General features: G+C 44.7%; 1 protein-coding gene across 2 annotated transcripts in view; it reads left to right on the top strand.

The window, feature by feature from the left end:
* The window catches only part of PDPR (pyruvate dehydrogenase phosphatase regulatory subunit), a 275,395-nt gene that overhangs the window by 57,302 nt on the left and 198,964 nt on the right, over nt 1–19,129 (top strand). For both annotated transcript variants that reach the window (XM_030203621.1, XM_030203622.1), the window contains exon 4: nt 9,372–9,453. In XM_030203621.1, the coding sequence (XP_030059481.1) occupies nt 9,372–9,453 (82 nt within the window). The remainder of the gene's footprint in view (nt 1–9,371; nt 9,454–19,129) is intronic.

Here is a 19,129-nt window from a genome sequence, read left to right as displayed (position 1 = left end):
GTTAGAAATCAGCCTACAACTACAAGGGGGGAACTTGTCAATGATCTCAAGGCAGCTGGGACCACTGTCACCACGAAAACCATTGGTAACACATTACGACATAACGGATTGCAATCCTGCAGTGCCCGCAAGGTCCCCCTGCTCCGGAAGGCACATGTGACGGCCCGTCTGAAGTTTGCCAGTGAACACCTGGATGATGCCGAGAGTGATTGGGAGAAGGTGCTGTGGTCAGATGAGACAAAAATTGAGCTCTTTGGCATGAACTCAACTCGCCGTGTTTGGAGGAAGAGAAATGCTGCCTATGACCCAAAGAACACCGTCCCCACTGTCAAGCATGGAGGTGGAAATGTTATGTTTTGGGGGTGTTTCTCTGCTAAGGGCACAGGACTACTTCACCGCATCAATGGGAGAATGGATGGGGCCATGTACCGTACAATTCTGAGTGACAACCTCCTTCCCTCCGCCAGGGCCTTAAAAATGGGTCGTGGCTGGGTCTTCCAGCACGACAATGACCCAAAACATACAGCCAAGGCAACAAAGGAGTGGCTCAGGAAGAAGCACATTAGGGTCATGGAGTGGCCTAGCCAGTCACCAGACCTTAATCCCATTGAAAACTTATGGAGGGAGCTGAAGCTGCGAGTTGCCAAGCGACAGCCCAGAACTCTTAATGATTTAGAGATGATCTGCAAAGAGGAGTGGACCAAAATTCCTCCTGACATGTGTGCAAACCTCATCATCAACTACAGAAGACGTCTGACCGCTGTGCTTGCCAACAAGGGTTTTGCCACCAAGTATTAGGTCTTGTTTGCCAGAGGGATTAAATACTTATTTCCCTCTGCAGAATGCAAATAAATTCATATACTTTCCACAATGTGATTTTCCGGATTTAATTTGTGATGTGCTATCTCTCACTGTTACCAATAACCTACCCTTCAATTATGGGCTGCTCATGTCTTTGTCAGTGGGCAAACTTACAAAATCAGCAAGGGATCAAATACTTATTTCCCCCACTGTATATGTAGAGGGTTCAGTGTTTCTCAACAACTATAGTCAGAACCCACCTTCAGATGCAAGGCCAGATGGCTACTGCAGGCAATCTAGTGCCTTTTGCTTGACTTAAAATGTGCAGACCACAATAGGACCTCATATTCCAATAGAATCACCATACCCAACCTCTTATCTGCCGCAGTTCATCCATTGCCTTCACTTTGGGATGTGTTAATAGAGTTTCTAATAAAAGAAATTCTCACTAGACACCCTTCAACATCAATGTTGTGAATATTAAATAAAATCTTGCAAATTAATATTAATTATTGTAGGAAGGGAAAGATCTCAGAGTCCCAGTCAATATGATTCAAGACTTAATGGGACAATCACTTCACTGGCCAAAAACCCCCCATGCATATTTTCTCAAAAAAGAAAATGCAATAAAACAATTCACTTCTATATATGTAGCAAGCTAACAAATTAATGGTCCCACCGATGGAGGCTAGCATTTCGCTTATAAAACTGCATCAGGGAAAAAGGACCATCTATATTGAAACAAAAAGATAATATGGTTTATGTAAGAATGATAATAGTGTCCCTTTTGTACTACCAGAATGTTCTTGCTTCCTCACAACAGATGCTTCCAACATTAGTTAGGAAACGCACCTTAGTTCATGACATGTAGAGAGCTGGACAAAAGCAGAATGAATTTGCCTCAGGACAGTCTTTACTTTGTCTGGATTTCTGCCCATCTTGAGGATCAGTCAATCCATATTGAGACAATCAAATTGCCATGTTTTTATATCAACAAAGAAAGATGTGGGGCTGTGCTGGGAAGTAGCACAAATTTGCAAGTTTGTGATTTCGCATCGCATATAAATTCATGCCACTTCTTTTTCAGGTAATCAGAACCTTAAATTAGATGAGCTCAGCAGAGTTCTTCAGCCCACGAATAATCTCTAGACCATCAAACTATACAGGACATTTTTTGGGATCATGGCACTCCTCAATTAGACCTGTTTGCCAACAATGAAAATACAGAACTTCCCTAATGTTCAGTGCACCCTCTTCCGAATCACTTAACAAAGGATACACTGACTATAGACTGGACTTGGCCATTTCTTTGTGCTTTATCCACCCATCCCTCTAAAAACAAAATCCCTGCACAAATTCTTAAGAAGGCCCACTACAATGAACATTAGAAATGCCATACTGGGTCAGACAGATGGTCCGCTAGCTCGGTATTCCGCTTCCTACAGTAGCCAATCCAGGTCATAAGTACCTGGTAGAATCCCAAAGAGTAGCACCATACAGGACTCATCAGAATTGTTTCAAGACTTTCGGTTCTTCCTCCATGCAGACTTCAAACATTTCTTACTTTGATAACACAGAGTGGCATTACTTTCTGTATCTCATCTCAAGTAACTAGAGAGATTCTATCTTTCTTTTAAGAGGAGACTGAAAGCTTCTGACTACGTGATCTTTTATGGTGATTTGTAGATTTTAGGTTAGAGTGGTAGGCTTGGGGTTAATTGTACAATTTTGAGGTTGGAAGTGGAAAGGGTTTTTTTTTTTTTTTTTTTACATCTTTATTAAGAGCCACTGACAAACAATCAAGAAACCAATACAACAAACATGAAACAAACATTTTCAAATTCCCTCCCCTCCCCCCTGAAATTTGCCAAGAGACAGAATTCAGACCCAAGACATACCCTATGGTTTCTTCACAATGTTCTCGGACACCATCAAGAAACCCCACCCCCTACAAAACCCCCCTACCCCAGTGCTCTAATGTCACAAATTTAGCATAACTTTGGGCTCCCATATTGGGGACCATATTTTCTGAAAGGTTCGCCATGCTGTAGAAGATCCCTGTTTCACATCAAGTCTTTCCCATCTCATGAGATGATGCACCTTATTTTTCCATTCTGTCACAGATGGTGAGTGCCATTGTCTCCAGTACCTAAGTATGCATTTTCTTGCCGAAAGATATCCTTTATGCAAAAGAGCATTAGTCCCTTTTCTGGTACCCAGTGAAACAAAATTGGAAAACAGTCGAACATCAGCCCTCTGCAGGATAGTTTTACCCAAGGCCACAGACAAATAGTTCACAATCTTTCTCCAAAAGTCCTGAACACTTGCACAGAACCAGAACATATGTGTAAGATTTGCAGCTATTTGATGACATCTTGGACAGTCTGCTGAGTCCAAAATTTGTGCCTTGTAAGCACGATTCAGCAAAAATTACATCTGTATTAGGAATTTGTACTGTTGCTCATGCAACAGAGATGATTGAGAACATTTTTAAAGAAGTTTCATCAGAGGGAGTCACGTGATGCAGTTGGAGCAGTAGCAACGTTTTAGTGCTGCTTCGCGAACCCTGCTTGCTCCCGGCGCCCTACGAACTGAATTGGCCTCAGGAAAACTGACCCGGTCCTGTTGAAGTGTTGCGGAAGGTGTATGGACCCATTTCTCGTCCCCATGCCGCTTGGAAGCACAAGGAAGAACTCAAAAAACGAAAAAGAAAAGCTCCCTGTAGCGAGTGGCGAATCCATGATGGCGGCTGCGTCGCCGTGAGGCAAAGCTGAATTTACCGCCCGACAGCTCGCACAATTAGTAGCGGCGGTGAGTACTGCATTGGAACCCCGATTCCTCGCATTAGAGGGGCAACTGGAAAAACTAGATGGCCGGCTGACAGAGATCGCCAGTAGAACCACGGAGGTGGAAAAGAGAGTCTCCGAACTGGAAGAGACTTGGCAACAACACGAGCCTGAACTCTCCACCCTCAAAAAACACCTTGCTACCCAAGCGGAGAAGTTGGATGAGCTGGAGAACAGAGCGAGACGGTGTAATCTCAGACTGGTGGGCCTGCCTGAAACAATCCCTGATAAAAACCTGGGCACGCTGCTTGAAAGCTGGCTTTCTAAAGAATTTGCTATATCAGACAGCAGGGGCCCCTTATGTATTGAAAGGGCACACAGGCTGGGAAACCACGCCAGAATGGATCAAGACCCAGAGTGGTAATCATTAAAGTTCACAACTATATTCACAAAGAGGAAATTCTACAAGGATTCCGCCAGAAAAGAGATTCCCTAACCTATGCGGGCGCGCAGATTCGCATATTCCAAGATTATTCAGCAAATGTACAAGAAAGGAGGAGGAAATTCCACCCGGTTTGTACAACTTTGATTGAACAAAACACCAGATTTATGCTACTTTACCCTGCCACATTAAAAATCATGAAAAACGGGAAATGGGTGTCCTTCTCATCAGAACTTACAGCACTACAGTATATCAACCAAGAACTAAAAAGTCAAGAAGCACCGGCTTGATCCGGATTTGGACACATGGTGGTGAGCATAACTTGAGATTGACTGAACTTCCCTGACGGGATAAATCACAAGTTTAATTATAATGAAGAGGGGCCTGGGGGTGAGCAGGGGGCCGGCATGTTGTGTCTCTGCCTAGATGGGGATATCCCTCTCGAGGCAATTTTGGGAACAAGGGGGGGGAAGGGGGATAGGTATAGGGAGGAGGGGAGGGAGGGGGGAGGGAGAGGATGGGAGGGGGGTGACAGGAGTGGGGATAGGTAATAGAGTAGAGGGAAGGTTCTTAATAGTATCAGTTCTCGCACATGGAATGTTAAGGATGACCTATGTTCTCCCACACATTACATCACATATCCTCTTGGGGAGGCTGGGCTCCCGGAGGATCACCCTGATGATATCTACAATAGTACCAATGAAACAGAGAAGAGATTAGTCGACCTGGAATTAAAATATTATCATGGAATGTATTGGGCATTACAACACCTGTAAAACGCTGTAAAATTCTGACCCAGATAAAGCGGCAAGGCATAGATATTGCCTGCTTACAGGAAACAAAATTGTCCGATATAGAACATGGGAAACTCTGTCAACAATGGGTGGGTGAAAGCCACTTCTCTTCAGGTAATAGGAGGAGTGGAGTTGCAATACTCATCCGAAAGGGACTACCCTGTACAACCAAATTAGTCTACAAAGACACTGAAGGACGCATTGTGCTTTTACAGATAAATTACCAAGGGCAGAAGTTTTACATCTGCGCAATATATGCCCCAAACGCTTATAGCCCAAGTTTTTTCCAGACCCTTATAGCACTAGGACTGCAACATAATGATGCCCCCTGGATATGGGCGGGAGATTTTAACCAAGTACTAGACCTGAGTTTGGATAGATCCTCACCCACAGCTATCCCAGGGTCAGGTAAAGGGAAAGGGATACCAGCGCTCTGTAAACATCTCCAGTTAATTGACCCGTGGCGTACCCTCCACCCTACCACAAAAGATTACATGCACCAATCTAAAGTCCATTGCTCCTGGTCCAGAATTGACTACATATTGATATCACAATCCTTGTTCTTTAAAGTTCAGAAGGCCACTATTGGCCCCATGGAGATATCAGATCACAATATGATTTGGGTGGAACTTGGCGTAGGTAGGAGTAGTGGAGAGGGTAACAAATGGAGATTCCCTGCATATTTGCATCCGGATAAACAACTACTAACTCATCTACAGGAGAAATGGCAGTTATATGAGGATACAAACCTGACATCATGTGACTCGCCTATAACATATTGGGAGGCTTCCAAGGCAGTTATGAGGGGGGAAGTGATAGCTTTTCAGTGTGCTAGGAAAAAGCGCCTGGCGGCCGGGATACTGCACTTAGAGACAGCATACGTGAAGGCAAAGAGGAAATACTTAGGTGACCCTACAATAGCTAATAAAGACTCAATGTCAGCAGCTTTAGTAGCATTAAACTCCCTTATACATGAACAAGCCATGAGACAACTAGTGACGCGGTGCCTAAATTTTCAGAGATTCGGGAATAAATCCGGAAAATTATTGGCAAGGGTGGCAAAGGCAACTACTGCACAGCGATTTATCCCAGTGATTGAAAACTCTAGGGGGGACAAACTTACCCAATTGCAAGATATAGTAACTACATTCTATGAACGCTTTACGCGGATGTATACTCCCAGAAATAGGGTCCAGGGCCCCCCGACCAAAGATGACCTAGAAGATGCAAAAATGCCACAGTTATCAGAGGAGGCCCGCCAAACATTGTCTGCACCCCTACAGACACGGGAAGTACTTAAAGTAATAAAAACCTTGCAAATAGGCTCGGCACCAGGATTGGACGGCTTCTCCAATGAATATTATAAAATGCTGACACCACAACTGAGCGGAGCATTGGCGGATTATCTAGATGCAGTAGTAGCTAGGGGATCCTTTTTACCCAGAGAGAACGAAGCGCTGATTACATTAATCCCTAAGCTGGGTAAACCTAAAGACCAAGTAGAATCTTATAGACCCATCTCCCTTATTAATGTCAACGTTAATATCCTGTCCCGAGTACTGGCAAATAGACTGATGCCCCACATGCCAATGCTGATCGGAGAACACCAGGTAGGGTTTGTTAAGGGTCGTCAGGCGGTTCAGCAGGTACGGAAAGCCCTCTTAGCAGTGGCGTATGGGCAAGCTACGGGAGACCCCCCCTCCTATTAGTTAGTTTAGACGCAGCTAAGGCGTTTGACAAAGTTAATTGGGATTACCTGTTCCAGGTACTTAAATATACAGGCTTGGACAGATGGTTTTTAGATGCCATAAGAATACCACAGCACAAATACTAATAAATGGCGTCAGATCTGAGCCCTTTCGAGTAGAGCGTGGCACCAGGCAGGGATGCCCATTATCCCCCCTATTGTTCCTTTTATACTTAGAGCCGCTTTTGCGCACAATGCTGCTAGACCCGGACATACAGGGAGTCACAATACATGGGAATTTAATACAAACACTGGCGTTTGCTGACGATATGTTCCTCACTCTTACCCAACCGAAGACCTCAGTCCAACGCCTACTAGAAGTCATAGACGAATTTGGGTTCTACTCGGGATTGCAATTAAACTTACAAAAATCATTGGCCCTCCCAATACAAGAAACAGTGCAAAAGGAGTGGGAAGGCCCTTTTCCCTTCCAATGGGCTGTGGGCACACTCAAATACCTAGGGGTATTCATCCCGAGGGATTTAACAAATCTGTATAAAGAAAATATGGACCCCCCTGAAGAAGCATACAAAAGAGGCTTTACAGGGATGGCAGGGCCTACCCCTGTCATTGAGGGGAAGAATCACCATGTACAACATGTTCATTTTTCCCAAATGGACATATGTCTTTCAGATGATCCCTGCTATATTGGGATATAAAGAGGAGAGGTGGCTACACAAAACTCTTACAGCGTTCTTGTGGCAGGGAAAGCGAGCACGCATTGGATTAAATAAATTTATGAGACCTTGTTTAAAAGGGGAGCTGGGACTACTTGACCTAAAACTTATAACAATGGCCTGTAATCTGCGGCATCTATCAGATTGGTTTCGATCGGAGGAGTTTTTCTCCTGCACTAGAGTGGAAACCTCACTGATGGCCCCAATGGGATTTGCTTACTGGCTTCATGCCCCATCTGAAGAACTCCCAACCCTGGGCCCATATAGATCTCTTTTGAACCCCTTGCGGAAAGCATGGAAATGGTTGAGCAGGAAAAATAATTGGAACAGTGTAGCGTCCCCACTACTGCCCATTAAAGGTAACCCAGCATTCCCAGAGGGGGAAAAATCTGCTTTGTTTAGGAAATGGGAGATTTGTGGTATTAAATACTTATTTCAAGTAGTATCTGAGACAGGGACCATTAAAACATTCCAGGCCCTGTGTGCAGAATTTGGACTTGGACAGAAAGACTATTTTCAATATATGCAACTCAAGCACTACCTACGAACACTACCTGCATCGGATCTCACTCAGCAGATATGGGAATCCATGAGCGTTATGCTGGGACTAGAAGCACAATTGAAAGTACCGCTTAAGTACTTCCACCATCACCTCAGAGACTTACAGGGGACACTGGACTACACACAAGTGTCGCAACAATGGCACCAAGAGTTGCAGTGGAAACCGGACCCAGAACAGATCAAACTGTGCTTGAGGAATGTGTATCGAGTGACAGAGAATGTGGCATGGCAGGAAATGCAATACAAATTTATTATGAGGCTGTATATATCACCACACAGGGCTTATAAGGCGACCCTGAGAACAACAGACGACTGCCCAAAATGTGGAATTGTGGGAGCTTCTCTAGGACATATGTTTTGGTATTGCCCAGAAGTGACCCCTTTCTGGACAAAACTGGGACAACAAATATCACAAATGTGGAACATACACTGGCAACCAACGCCGGGACAACTGTTTGACGTCTATAATGTTCGTGGCAAGTCACCAGAAGGACTCAAATTGTTTTTGAAAAGAGTAGTCCTGATGGGTAAACGTACCATACTACAACTGTGGCTACAATCAGAACCACCTGGAATACCACAGTGGCGAGGAGCCATGATTCAATGCTGCATGTTGGAAAAGAAAAAAGTGGGAGACTTGGCCTCGCAGAAGGGAGACCAGTTCTGCAAAGTCTGGCTTCCATTTTGGGACACTCTGACACCTGTTGCGAGAAGCAGGATATTGAACTGTTAATAGAACCGGTAGGGGGGGTAGAGTTGAGGGTGGGGATGGAGAGGGGGGGGAGTTAGGGGAAGAGGGGAAAAAATTTATAAGCCTGATGACATCTCTTAAGTGCTGTTCACTTTATTTGCTGTATTGTGTTTGAGTGTTATCAATAAAAATTGATATATAAAAAAAAGAAGTTTCATCAGAATGTGAATACCATATGCCGATGTCTGTCCATTCTCAGGAAGCTCGCTATTCCACACATTTGCCACTGTAATATAGTTCCATGCAGGAGCTATGCTACCCAAATTGACGATAGAATGGCAGACTACCCCTGGTATCCCGGGTAAGGGTAAATGCTTCAACAATCAAATCTGCTGCATCTTCATTCAAGGTGGCAGCATCCAGTGAGCCTGTATAATGAGCCACCTGTAGATACCAGTAGCAGTCACGGGATCTCATGGTGTCATTTTAATGAGACCTGGGCTGGGGATCATGTAGCAGGATAGTGGCTTCTGGAAATCTTCAGTTGTCCTTAAATCCGACCAATGGGTTTCACCCTTAAAGAGTGATTATGATTGCTTGTCTTGGGAGCTGTAACAGTGTACTCCAACATCCCCAGCTTCAACCAACCAGGGAGTGGAATACCCCCAACTTGGAGATGGAACTGGAACCTTCTGTATGGTAGTGTGCAACACTATCACTAAGCAATCAGATCGACCCCAGAGCGCATTGCTAGTGATTTTTGCACTATTCCATGGACTTAGTTTTAATACTGTGTTTGATCTGCAAGTTAGTGTAACATGCCATGTGATGAGTAATTCTGAATTGCTTTAATGGTGGTTTTCTTGTCACAGGTTACACTCGGACTGGCTCCATTTCTCTGGCTCAGACACAGGACCGGCTTATTTCCCTCAAGCGCATTGTCTCCAGGCTGAAGTATGTGTGTGGATTTTTTTTTTCCTTTGGGCCTGGCAGTTTCCTCCTGCCTTTTTATACTTCTTACTTAGTCAAAACTGACCTCTAGTGAACTTAGTGCCTGAGCCTTCATTCACAACTGCTCAGAAACATTTTCCCTATTTTTATATCTTGATTCTAAATATTAGCCCTGTGCTTTCCATCCCTTTCTTAGAGGTACATGTAGCTAGCTAGTTTATTTATTTATTTATGCATTCTTGTATCCCACTATTATCCAAAAACACATTTTGGTTCAAAGTGGCTTACAATTTACATTTTGGTGTAGTTACAATGTAGTGTTGTGCAGTGTGGAAAGGGCATCTATAGTTTGTGGTTATTCATAGAGTTTTTGAAGAGATAGATCTGAAGAGGAAAAGGTAGTGGTAGGTTTTGTGTTCAGTTGAATTTTGGTGATGTTTATTCATATAGTTTTTGAAGAGGAAGATTTGAAAGGAAGGTGACAATATCTTTGTGATTAGCTGTACAATTTTTTGAAGAGGTAGGTTTTCATTTCTTTTCTGAATTAGAGGAGATTTGTGATGCTTCTTATGGTTTTTTGTATCGAGTTCCACCATTTGGAACTGGTAGCTAAATCCTGCTGTGTAGATAGTGTTGTAGATGGTGTTTTTGTAGTTGGGTAAATGTAGGAGAAGGCAGTTTCTATTTACTGGGCTGGCATTTCTTGAGGATAGTTCAATCATTTTAAGCATATATTCGGGTGCCGTTCCAAATAGTATCTTTAAAGCTTAGGGTACTCACTTTGAAAAATATTCTTGCCTTGACTGGTAGCTAGTGTAGTGTTTCAAGCAGTGGGGTTGCTCTTTTGTATTTCGATTTTTTGAAAATCAGTCTTGTTCCGTGTTTTGGACTGTTTACAGTGATTTTAGTGTGTTTTCCTTGCACCCTATATATGCTGCATTGCAGTAGTCTAGTTGTGATATCGTTGATTGGACCAGTATCCGGAAAGATTGTCTAGGGAAATAGTCTTTTATTCTTCTCAGTTTCCATAGTGTTCTGAAGCATTTAGATGTTACTGCTGATGGTTCCTATGTTGTCAAGCAGTGTCATTAGTGTGGTGTAGTCTACTAGGTCGAATGCACTTGACATATCGAATTGTAGTAGTAATATGTTTTGTCCTTGGCATATTATGGTTCTGAATTTCGTTGTCAGGGTGGTTATGACCATCTCAGTGCTATGTTGTGGTCTGAAACCTGATTGGGATTTATGAAGAATTGAGAATTTTGTCAAGTATTCCGTTAGTTGCTGTGTTAGACCTTCCATCGTTTTGATCAGTAGTGGTATTGAGGCTACTGGTCTGTAATTTGTGATATCACTGATCTTTCTGGTAGTGTTTTGAGGATAGGTGTGAGTACTACGTTGCCTTTTGTCTGTTGGAAATTGACCACTTTCATACATGATCTGTTTGGTGAGGTACTCGATGAATCAGTCTGGTGGGTTTTTTCATCATGTTGTTGGGTCATTTGTCAAGTAGGCAGTATGCATGTGCATATTTTGTCAATAGTGTCTTTACTGTGTCTAGTTAGGGTGATCTGAATGTGGTCCATATTCTGTCTGCTGTGGTGTGGTTGTCATGTGTTTTTCAGTCCTGTAGGTAGTCTGTTTATTTGTATTTTTTCAACGTTTGATCTTGTGTTTATTTTGTTTTTGAAGTATTAGGCAAGCATATGCAAGCTCGTCTGCAGTTTCAGTTGTTGCCAATATGTTCTGGGTTTTCAGTAGTTTGTTCATGAGTTTGTATTGGATTGGTTGAGGTTCATATATCTATTGTAGTGTTCTTCTTTCACTTTCTTTATGTTGTTTGTGTATGTTCTTATGGCTTTTCTCCATATGGTTTTGTTTGCATCTGTTTTGGTTTTTTGCCCATGCTCTTTTGAGTTTCCTACAGTTTCTTCATGTGTACTAGTTTGTCATTAAACAAGGGACGTGGTTGTTTTGTTGTTTTTGTTTTAAGTGGTGCTATTTTATTTAGTGTATTTTTACTTGTTTCGTCCCAGTTTCTCATGAAGTGTTTATCCTCAAGTGGTATATCATTGAGTTCATTTATTGTTGTCCAGAATGTGTGGTTAGGCTTTCAGGGTCATTTTAGGAACATCTGAACATGTAAATAGTGGCATTTATATTGCATACATTTGTAAATGGCAATTTCAGAAAGCTGCTGTTTATAGATGGAGATCTACACCACTCCTACATGTTTTTATATGTATTTACAGAACACTTCATGTTTGGTAGAGGCTTTTTGAAAAAGCTCCAGAACCAAGCACATCCCAACCTGGATCCAGTCTCATCATTCTTTGTAAAATGGACCTTTAAATGTACTTGTGAGGAATTATCATACATTGAAACAACTTGTAATTGAACAGCCATAGAGTCATCTTACTTGATGGTGACTTCCCAAAGAGTCTCCATAGTAATATGCACAGGCTTCTGAATAGCTTGGGCTTCCACAACAGCCCACAGCTCTGCAGCTGCTTCCATTTTTCTCGTACCGAGGGTAGTCTCCACTATTGATCCCTGTGTACTCCAGCAATTTGTTTCTTCGTAAATGGAGACTGATTTGTTTTTCTGCAGGAAGAGCCAAGCTTATTGCTGAAGTTCAGTCATTATTGACGTCAATTAGACTGTACCTGACTGGCTTTCCTCTCTGTATTTCTCACAGGATCTTCCAGAGAAAAATGCTGCTCAGGGCTAAGTAAAGTTTCCTCCTTCATGAGAAATGGCAACTCTCCTTCCCCATCAGTCCTCATAGCGAATACATACTCCCTGACAATGAGGAACCTACAGTGGGGGAAATAAGTATTTGATCCCTTGCTGATTTTGTAAGTTTGCCCACTGACAAAGACATGAGCAGCCCATAATTGAAGGGTAGGTTATTGGTAACAGTGAGAGATAGCACATCACAAATTAAATCCGGAAAATCACATTGTGGAAAGTATATGAATTTATTTGCATTCTGCAGAGGGAAATAAGTATTTGATCCTCCACCAACCAGTAAGAGATCTGGCCCCTACAGACCAGGTAGATGCTCCAAATCAACTCGTTACCTGCATGACAGACAGCTGTCGGCAATGGTCACCTGTATGAAAGACACCTGTCCACAGACTCAGTGAATCAGTCAGACTCTAACCTCTACAAAATGGCCAAGAGCAAGGAGCTGTCTAAGGATGTCAGGGACAAGATCATACACCTGCACAAGGCTGGAATGGGCTACAAAACCATCAGTAAGACGCTGGGCGAGAAGGAGACAACTGTTGGTGCCATAGTAAGAAAATGGAAGAAGTACAAAATGACTGTCAATCGACAAAGATCTGGGGCTCCACGCAAAATCTCACCTCGTGGGGTATCCTTGATCATGAGGAAGGTTAGAAATCAGCCTACAACTACAAGGGGGGAACTTGTCAATGATCTCAAGGCAGCTGGGACCACTGTCACCACGAAAACCATTGGTAACACATTACGACATAACGGATTGCAATCCTGCAGTGCCCGCAAGGTCCCCCTGCTCCGGAAGGCACATGTGACGGCCCGTCTGAAGTTTGCCAGTGAACACCTGGATGATGCCGAGAGTGATTGGGAGAAGGTGCTGTGGTCAGATGAGACAAAAATTGAGCTCTTTGGCATGAACTCAACTCGCCGTGTTTGGAGGAAGAGAAATGCTGCCTATGACCCAAAGAACACCGTCCCCACTGTCAAGCATGGAGGTGGAAATGTTATGTTTTGGGGGTGTTTCTCTGCTAAGGGCACAGGACTACTTCACCGCATCAATGGGAGAATGGATGGGGCCATGTACCGTACAATTCTGAGTGACAACCTCCTTCCCTCCGCCAGGGCCTTAAAAATGGGTCGTGGCTGGGTCTTCCAGCACGACAATGACCCAAAACATACAGCCAAGGCAACAAAGGAGTGGCTCAGGAAGAAGCACATTAGGGTCATGGAGTGGCCTAGCCAGTCACCAGACCTTAATCCCATTGAAAACTTATGGAGGGAGCTGAAGCTGCGAGTTGCCAAGCGACAGCCCAGAACTCTTAATGATTTAGAGATGATCTGCAAAGAGGAGTGGACCAAAATTCCTCCTGACATGTGTGCAAACCTCATCATCAACTACAGAAGACGTCTGACCGCTGTGCTTGCCAACAAGGGTTTTGCCACCAAGTATTAGGTCTTGTTTGCCAGAGGGATCAAATACTTATTTCCCTCTGCAGAATGCAAATAAATTCATATACTTTCCACAATGTGATTTTCCGGATTTAATTTGTGATGTGCTATCTCTCACTGTTACCAATAACCTACCCTTCAATTATGGGCTGCTCATGTCTTTGTCAGTGGGCAAACTTACAAAATCAGCAAGGGATCAAATACTTATTTCCCCCACTGTATCCATCAGACCATGTAGAATTGTTTAGGGCTGTAGTACTAAGCTAATAAGCTATAAACGTTCAACAGCACCAGATTACATTTGGATTAGGGCGTAATCCATGTTGTCATAGTTTATATAGCACAATTTATTCAGTGATAATAATTGAACTTGTTCAACCAATCATCACATACAACATTGGTCATTTATAATACACACTAAAATGTAAGTAGTGGATTTTCAGCAACCCACAAGCTTGAAAAATTCATTTAGTCCACACAGTCTCAATGGATGGGTGCCAACATTTAAGGACCAAATGCACATAAATGACCAGAATTCTAGCATACTGTATATGCTCACATGTATGCACGTGTATAAATGCCAAAAGTCCAGCTACACATTATTCTATAAGTACATACATCTTTGATAGCACATAGTTTGCAGGTGGTGTTCACATGGGTGGGGCTCACACATGTGTGTAATTTACAAAATAATATAAGTTATGTGCCAATCTCTGGAATCTAGGTATACCTCTTGAATCTCTCCTCTTCAGCTAATGGGAGGATGATGGAAATTAAGTGAAAGAAATCACATTTTTCTTTTTCTCTGAGATGGACCTTCTTTAGAGCAACAGAAATCCTTTTTGACATTAAGAATAGAGAACTTCATCCCAGTGTAGCACTCTCAGCTTGAGAGTGCTAGATACTTAAAGTGCAAGTACATTTAGACAATGTTGTTCAAAGTACTTAAGTAAAACTAAAAATAAATGTATATTTTAAGTAAAATTAGAGTGAAGAACATATTAAAAATGTACTTCAGTAAAAGAGTTACTGCCTAATATAATACTTTTTGAGTAAAAAGTAAAAGTACTGCAACTACAATGAATGCAACGTTTGTTTTTATATCAACAATATTATTGCTGTACAATTCAATCCACTTTGCTTTTAGTAAAACTGAATTTTAAAAATGACCGTCACTCGGGACTAGATTAAGGCCAACTGATATCCTAAGCATAGCCCAACAGTGGTGCTGAGAAATATCATTATTGTATGAAACAAAGCAAAATATATATTTATAATGATGAGAAAAACACTGAAATTCATGTCGAGACAATGGGTTTGGCAGACAGCAGTGAAAGAGTTAAGGGCATAATAGAGAAAAAAAACTCTACGGTGCCCTAAGCATGTGCTTATTTTGCTTAATGTTAATCCAAGGCTGCTGTTACTGATGCAAGTGTGTTTGTGAGTTTTTATCCAACACAGATAAAAAGGAGTTCAACAACTTCACTATCAGGAAGTAGATTGTTCAGTCTGATAAAAAGTTCTTTCAAATCAGGTCAGGCTGTAGTATTACTGATGCCGTTTGACTGGGTCAGCATGTAGTGATCAAAGGAATCTTAGACTTCCTTATAGCAAAGAATGGTTTATCATCATTGTAGTCATTACCATTGGCATTAGAAGTAGTGCTGTCTAATTCATCTCTTGTATCTTCATCTTTGTTATGATTGTCATGCTGTCCAATTACAAAGAAAGCTTTCACAAAGTTGGAATCATTGTCATCTGTTCCAACAGTTTTTCATCTGATAGTGAACTCTGTTTGTGTATCTTCGAGAATTGATGCAAAAATGTCAAATGTGTGGGAACCCTTCAGTCTTAAGGCCAGACAAGCAAACTTTCTCTCTAAAGGCTCTTTCCTTGTCATCAAGCAGATGAAGCCATTACGTATGGGTTATGTCCATCAACCAGCAGGGGAGATAGAGAGCACTCAAACTTTCACAGTGCCCTCTTGGCCAGCTAGCTCCACTGCCTCTTCAGTATTCTCTATCTCCCTTAGCAGGGTGGCTGCAGCTTGTTCGAGCTCCAGAAAAATCTGCCGGGAGGTGGTTCCTGGCTTGCCAGTTGTTAACCGGGGTGTTGGAGGCTATAGCAGCTTCACTTTAAAGGCACATAGGTTAGCCCTTTCCCTGCCTTACCCATACCTCCGTGGATGTGGACATATTGCCTTGTTTTCCCTGTCCTTACCCACCAACAGTGGATGCAGGCATATAGGTTCGCCCTTTCCCTGCCTTTCCCACTCATCTGAGCCTCTGGAGTCTTCAATACCTCTGCTTTCCTCACAGCTTAAAAAAAAAAAAAAGTCGCGTCGCGTTTTTAAACGCAGAGACGCTGGAACAGAGGTTTTTGACCTGATTTTCAGCAGGATCGTAGTTGTACACTAGATCCTTTGAGGTAAGAGTGTTTTCCAACTCCTCCGGGGTGGGCCCGCGATCAGGGCGATTTTGGCGCGAAACCGCCATTTTGGATTTTACCAGCGTTTTTCGGCGATGGCTGCGGACAATGTAAAGCGCTGTTCCACTTGTGGCAAGCGCAGATCAGCAGCAGGGCTCTGTAAATCGTGCTGTATTGGCGTAGGAGCCGGCCCGAGCATGGCGAGCGATGTTTCTTCCCGCTCTGAGCTGGCAGCGGGCGCCATTTTGCTTACACCGCATGGCGCGGCCTCCGTGGACACGGAGAGACCTGAGCCGGGTGGGGCACCTCGAGGTTATTTCAGGAGTGGCTAGCACTGGACAGGATTTGAGTGCCCAGGGTGAGATTTTCTCCCCGGATTTTGTGCTTTTGCTGCATAAAGCATACATGATGAAAAGATCCCTTCCTCAAGGGTCGCCTGAGGCTCCTCTGATTGCCCCCCCGATGGATTCTGGCCTGGGACTGCCCAGTGAGGCTTTTTTCCCGGATGCTTGGCCTAAAGATAAGCGCAGAAGGGTTAATTCCCCTTCAGATTGTGGTGCACCTTTTTCCCCCCCCGTGGTCGGGGTGTGAGGATTCGGAGAACTCTGACAGACATTCTTGGTCTGAGGAACCAGAGTCAGGTGCGGATTTACCACAGGATCTGGATGATCCCTCCGCGGTGAGGATTTTCCACCGTGATGAGCTGCCAGCGCTTATTTCAGATACCCTGCAGGCCCTCTCGATTGAAGATCCTGACAGTGGTATGGCCTCCTCGGGTAATCCCAGGATGGCTAGTACCAAGAAAGCTGCTCGGGCCTTCCCTTTGCATGACTCCATCCTAGAGCTTGTTTCGGCTCAGTGGGCTGACCCCAAGGGACCTTTGAGAGTTTCCAGGGCTATGGGGCAGTTATACCCTCTGCGTGAGGGACATATGGCTCGTTTTTAAATGCCTACAGTGGATGCCCTAGTCACTGCGGTGACAAAGAGAACTACCCTCCCTGTTGAAGGAGGTGTTGCCCTGAAGGATGTTCAAGACCGTAGGCTGGAAACAGCGTTGAAACGGTCCTTTGAAATTGCAGGTCTCACTGTTCGGGCGTCTGCATGCAGCTGTTATTCTGTGAGAGCCTGCCTAGCTTGGCTGCAACAGGCAGTGGCTCAGCCCGGAGATGGAGCGGAGCCCTTCTTGGATGTGGCTCCACGGATGGAGGTGGCCTTGTCCTTTCTGGCTGATGCCCTTTATGACCTTGTCAGAGCTTCGGCTAAACAAATGGCAGTAGCAGTGGCAGCTCGCCGTCGTCTGTGGCTACGACACTGAGCAGCGGACATGGCCTCTAAGCAAAGGTTGGTGAAGTTGCCTTTTCAAGGACTTCTCCTTTTTGGTGAGGAGTTAGAGAAAATTGTGAATGGCCTGGGTGATCCAAAACCCCAGCGCTTGCCCGAAGATAGGCAGAGGCCTTCCTCTAAGAGCCAGGCGGTCCACTCCTCGTACAAATCTCGCTTCCGTGAAGCTAGAAGGTACCTCCCGGGGCGTTCTGCTGGGTTCACTTCACGTGCCCATGGTCAGCAGAGGAACTCCTTTCGCTCGGACAAGCGTTCCGCAGCCGGTGGCTCAAGACCAGGAGTTCAGGGGCGACCCTCTCAATGATGGTGCGCCGGCCCTCTCCTCGATGCCTGTCATCGGAGGACGGCTTTCCCTCCTTGTCGAGGAGTGGGCCAAGATTTCCTCAGATCAGTGGGTTCTGGACCTGATCAGAGATGGATACAGAATAGAATTCAACGCCCCAGTAAGAGACGTGTTTGTGGAGTCCCGATGCGGTTCTGCCGTCAAACGGGCGGCGGTGGAGGAGACTTTACAAGGTCTGATTCAGTTAGGGGCAGTGACCCCGGTGCCTCCCGCCGAGCAAGGCTGCGGCCGATACTCCATCTACTTTGTGGTGCCGCGAAAAGGTGGGTCCTTTCGCCCTATTCTGGACTTAAAAGAAGTGAACAAGTCCCTGAGAGTGCGGCATTTCCACATGGAATCCCTGCGCTCCGTCATTGCAGCGGTTCAGCCAGGAGAGTTTCTCACGTCTCTAGACCTGAAAGAAGCTTACTTGCACATACCGATTTGGCCCCCGCACCAGAAGTTTCTGAGGTTTGCGGTGTTGGGAAAACATTTCCAGTTCAGGGCCTTGCCTTTTGGCCTCGCCACAGCTCCCCGAACCTTTTCAAAGGTAATGGTGGTAGTAGCTGCTTTTCTCAGGCGAGAAGGTATCAGGGTTCACCCGTACCTAGACGACTGGCTCATCAGAGCAGACTCTGCAACAGAGAGCTTACAAGCTACAGCCAGAGTGGTCTCAGTACTGCAATCTCTAGGCTGGGTCGTCAATATGGCCAAAAGTCACCTGTCCCCTTCATAATCTCTAGAGTTTTTGGGGGCCAGGTTTGACACAGTCTCGGGCTATGTGTTCCTACCCGAGCTAAGGCGGTGCAAGCTTCAGAATCAGGTCCGTCTGCTCCTGAGGATGCCCCGCCCGCGAGCTTGGGACATTGTCCAGCTGCTGGGATCGATGACAGCCACGATGGAAGTGGTACCCTGGGCGAGAGCGCACCTGAGACCTCTACAGTATTCCCTACTCCGGAGATGGTCTCCTATTTCTCAGGATTACCAATGCAGACTTACTTGGCTCCCTGCGACCCGTCTCAGCATGGAGTGGTGGCTCTCGGACAGCATGCTGCGGCGAGGAATGCCGCTGACGCTCCCCGTTTGGTGCCTAGTGGTAACAGATGCCAGCCTGAAGGGCTGGGGCGCACACTGCAAGGGGAAGCATGCCCAGGGTCTATGGACACCCGAGGAGTCGGAGTGGTCCATCAACCGCCTAGAGTTGAAAGCGGTGTTTCAGGCGCTTCTGGCCTTTCAAGTGACCCTGGAAGGATTGGCTGTCAGAGTGATGTCGGACAACACGACAACGGTGGCCTATATAAATCGACAAGGCGGAACAAGGTGCAGAGCACTAGCCGCGCAGGCCGAACTGATTTGCCACTGGGCTGAGCTGCATCTTCAGTGTCTGTCGGCAGC

Source organism: Microcaecilia unicolor, chromosome 5 (assembly GCF_901765095.1).
Source record: "Microcaecilia unicolor chromosome 5, aMicUni1.1, whole genome shotgun sequence".
Taxonomy (NCBI): domain Eukaryota; kingdom Metazoa; phylum Chordata; class Amphibia; order Gymnophiona; family Siphonopidae; genus Microcaecilia; species Microcaecilia unicolor.
This window is presented reverse-complemented; position numbering and strand designations above follow the sequence as displayed.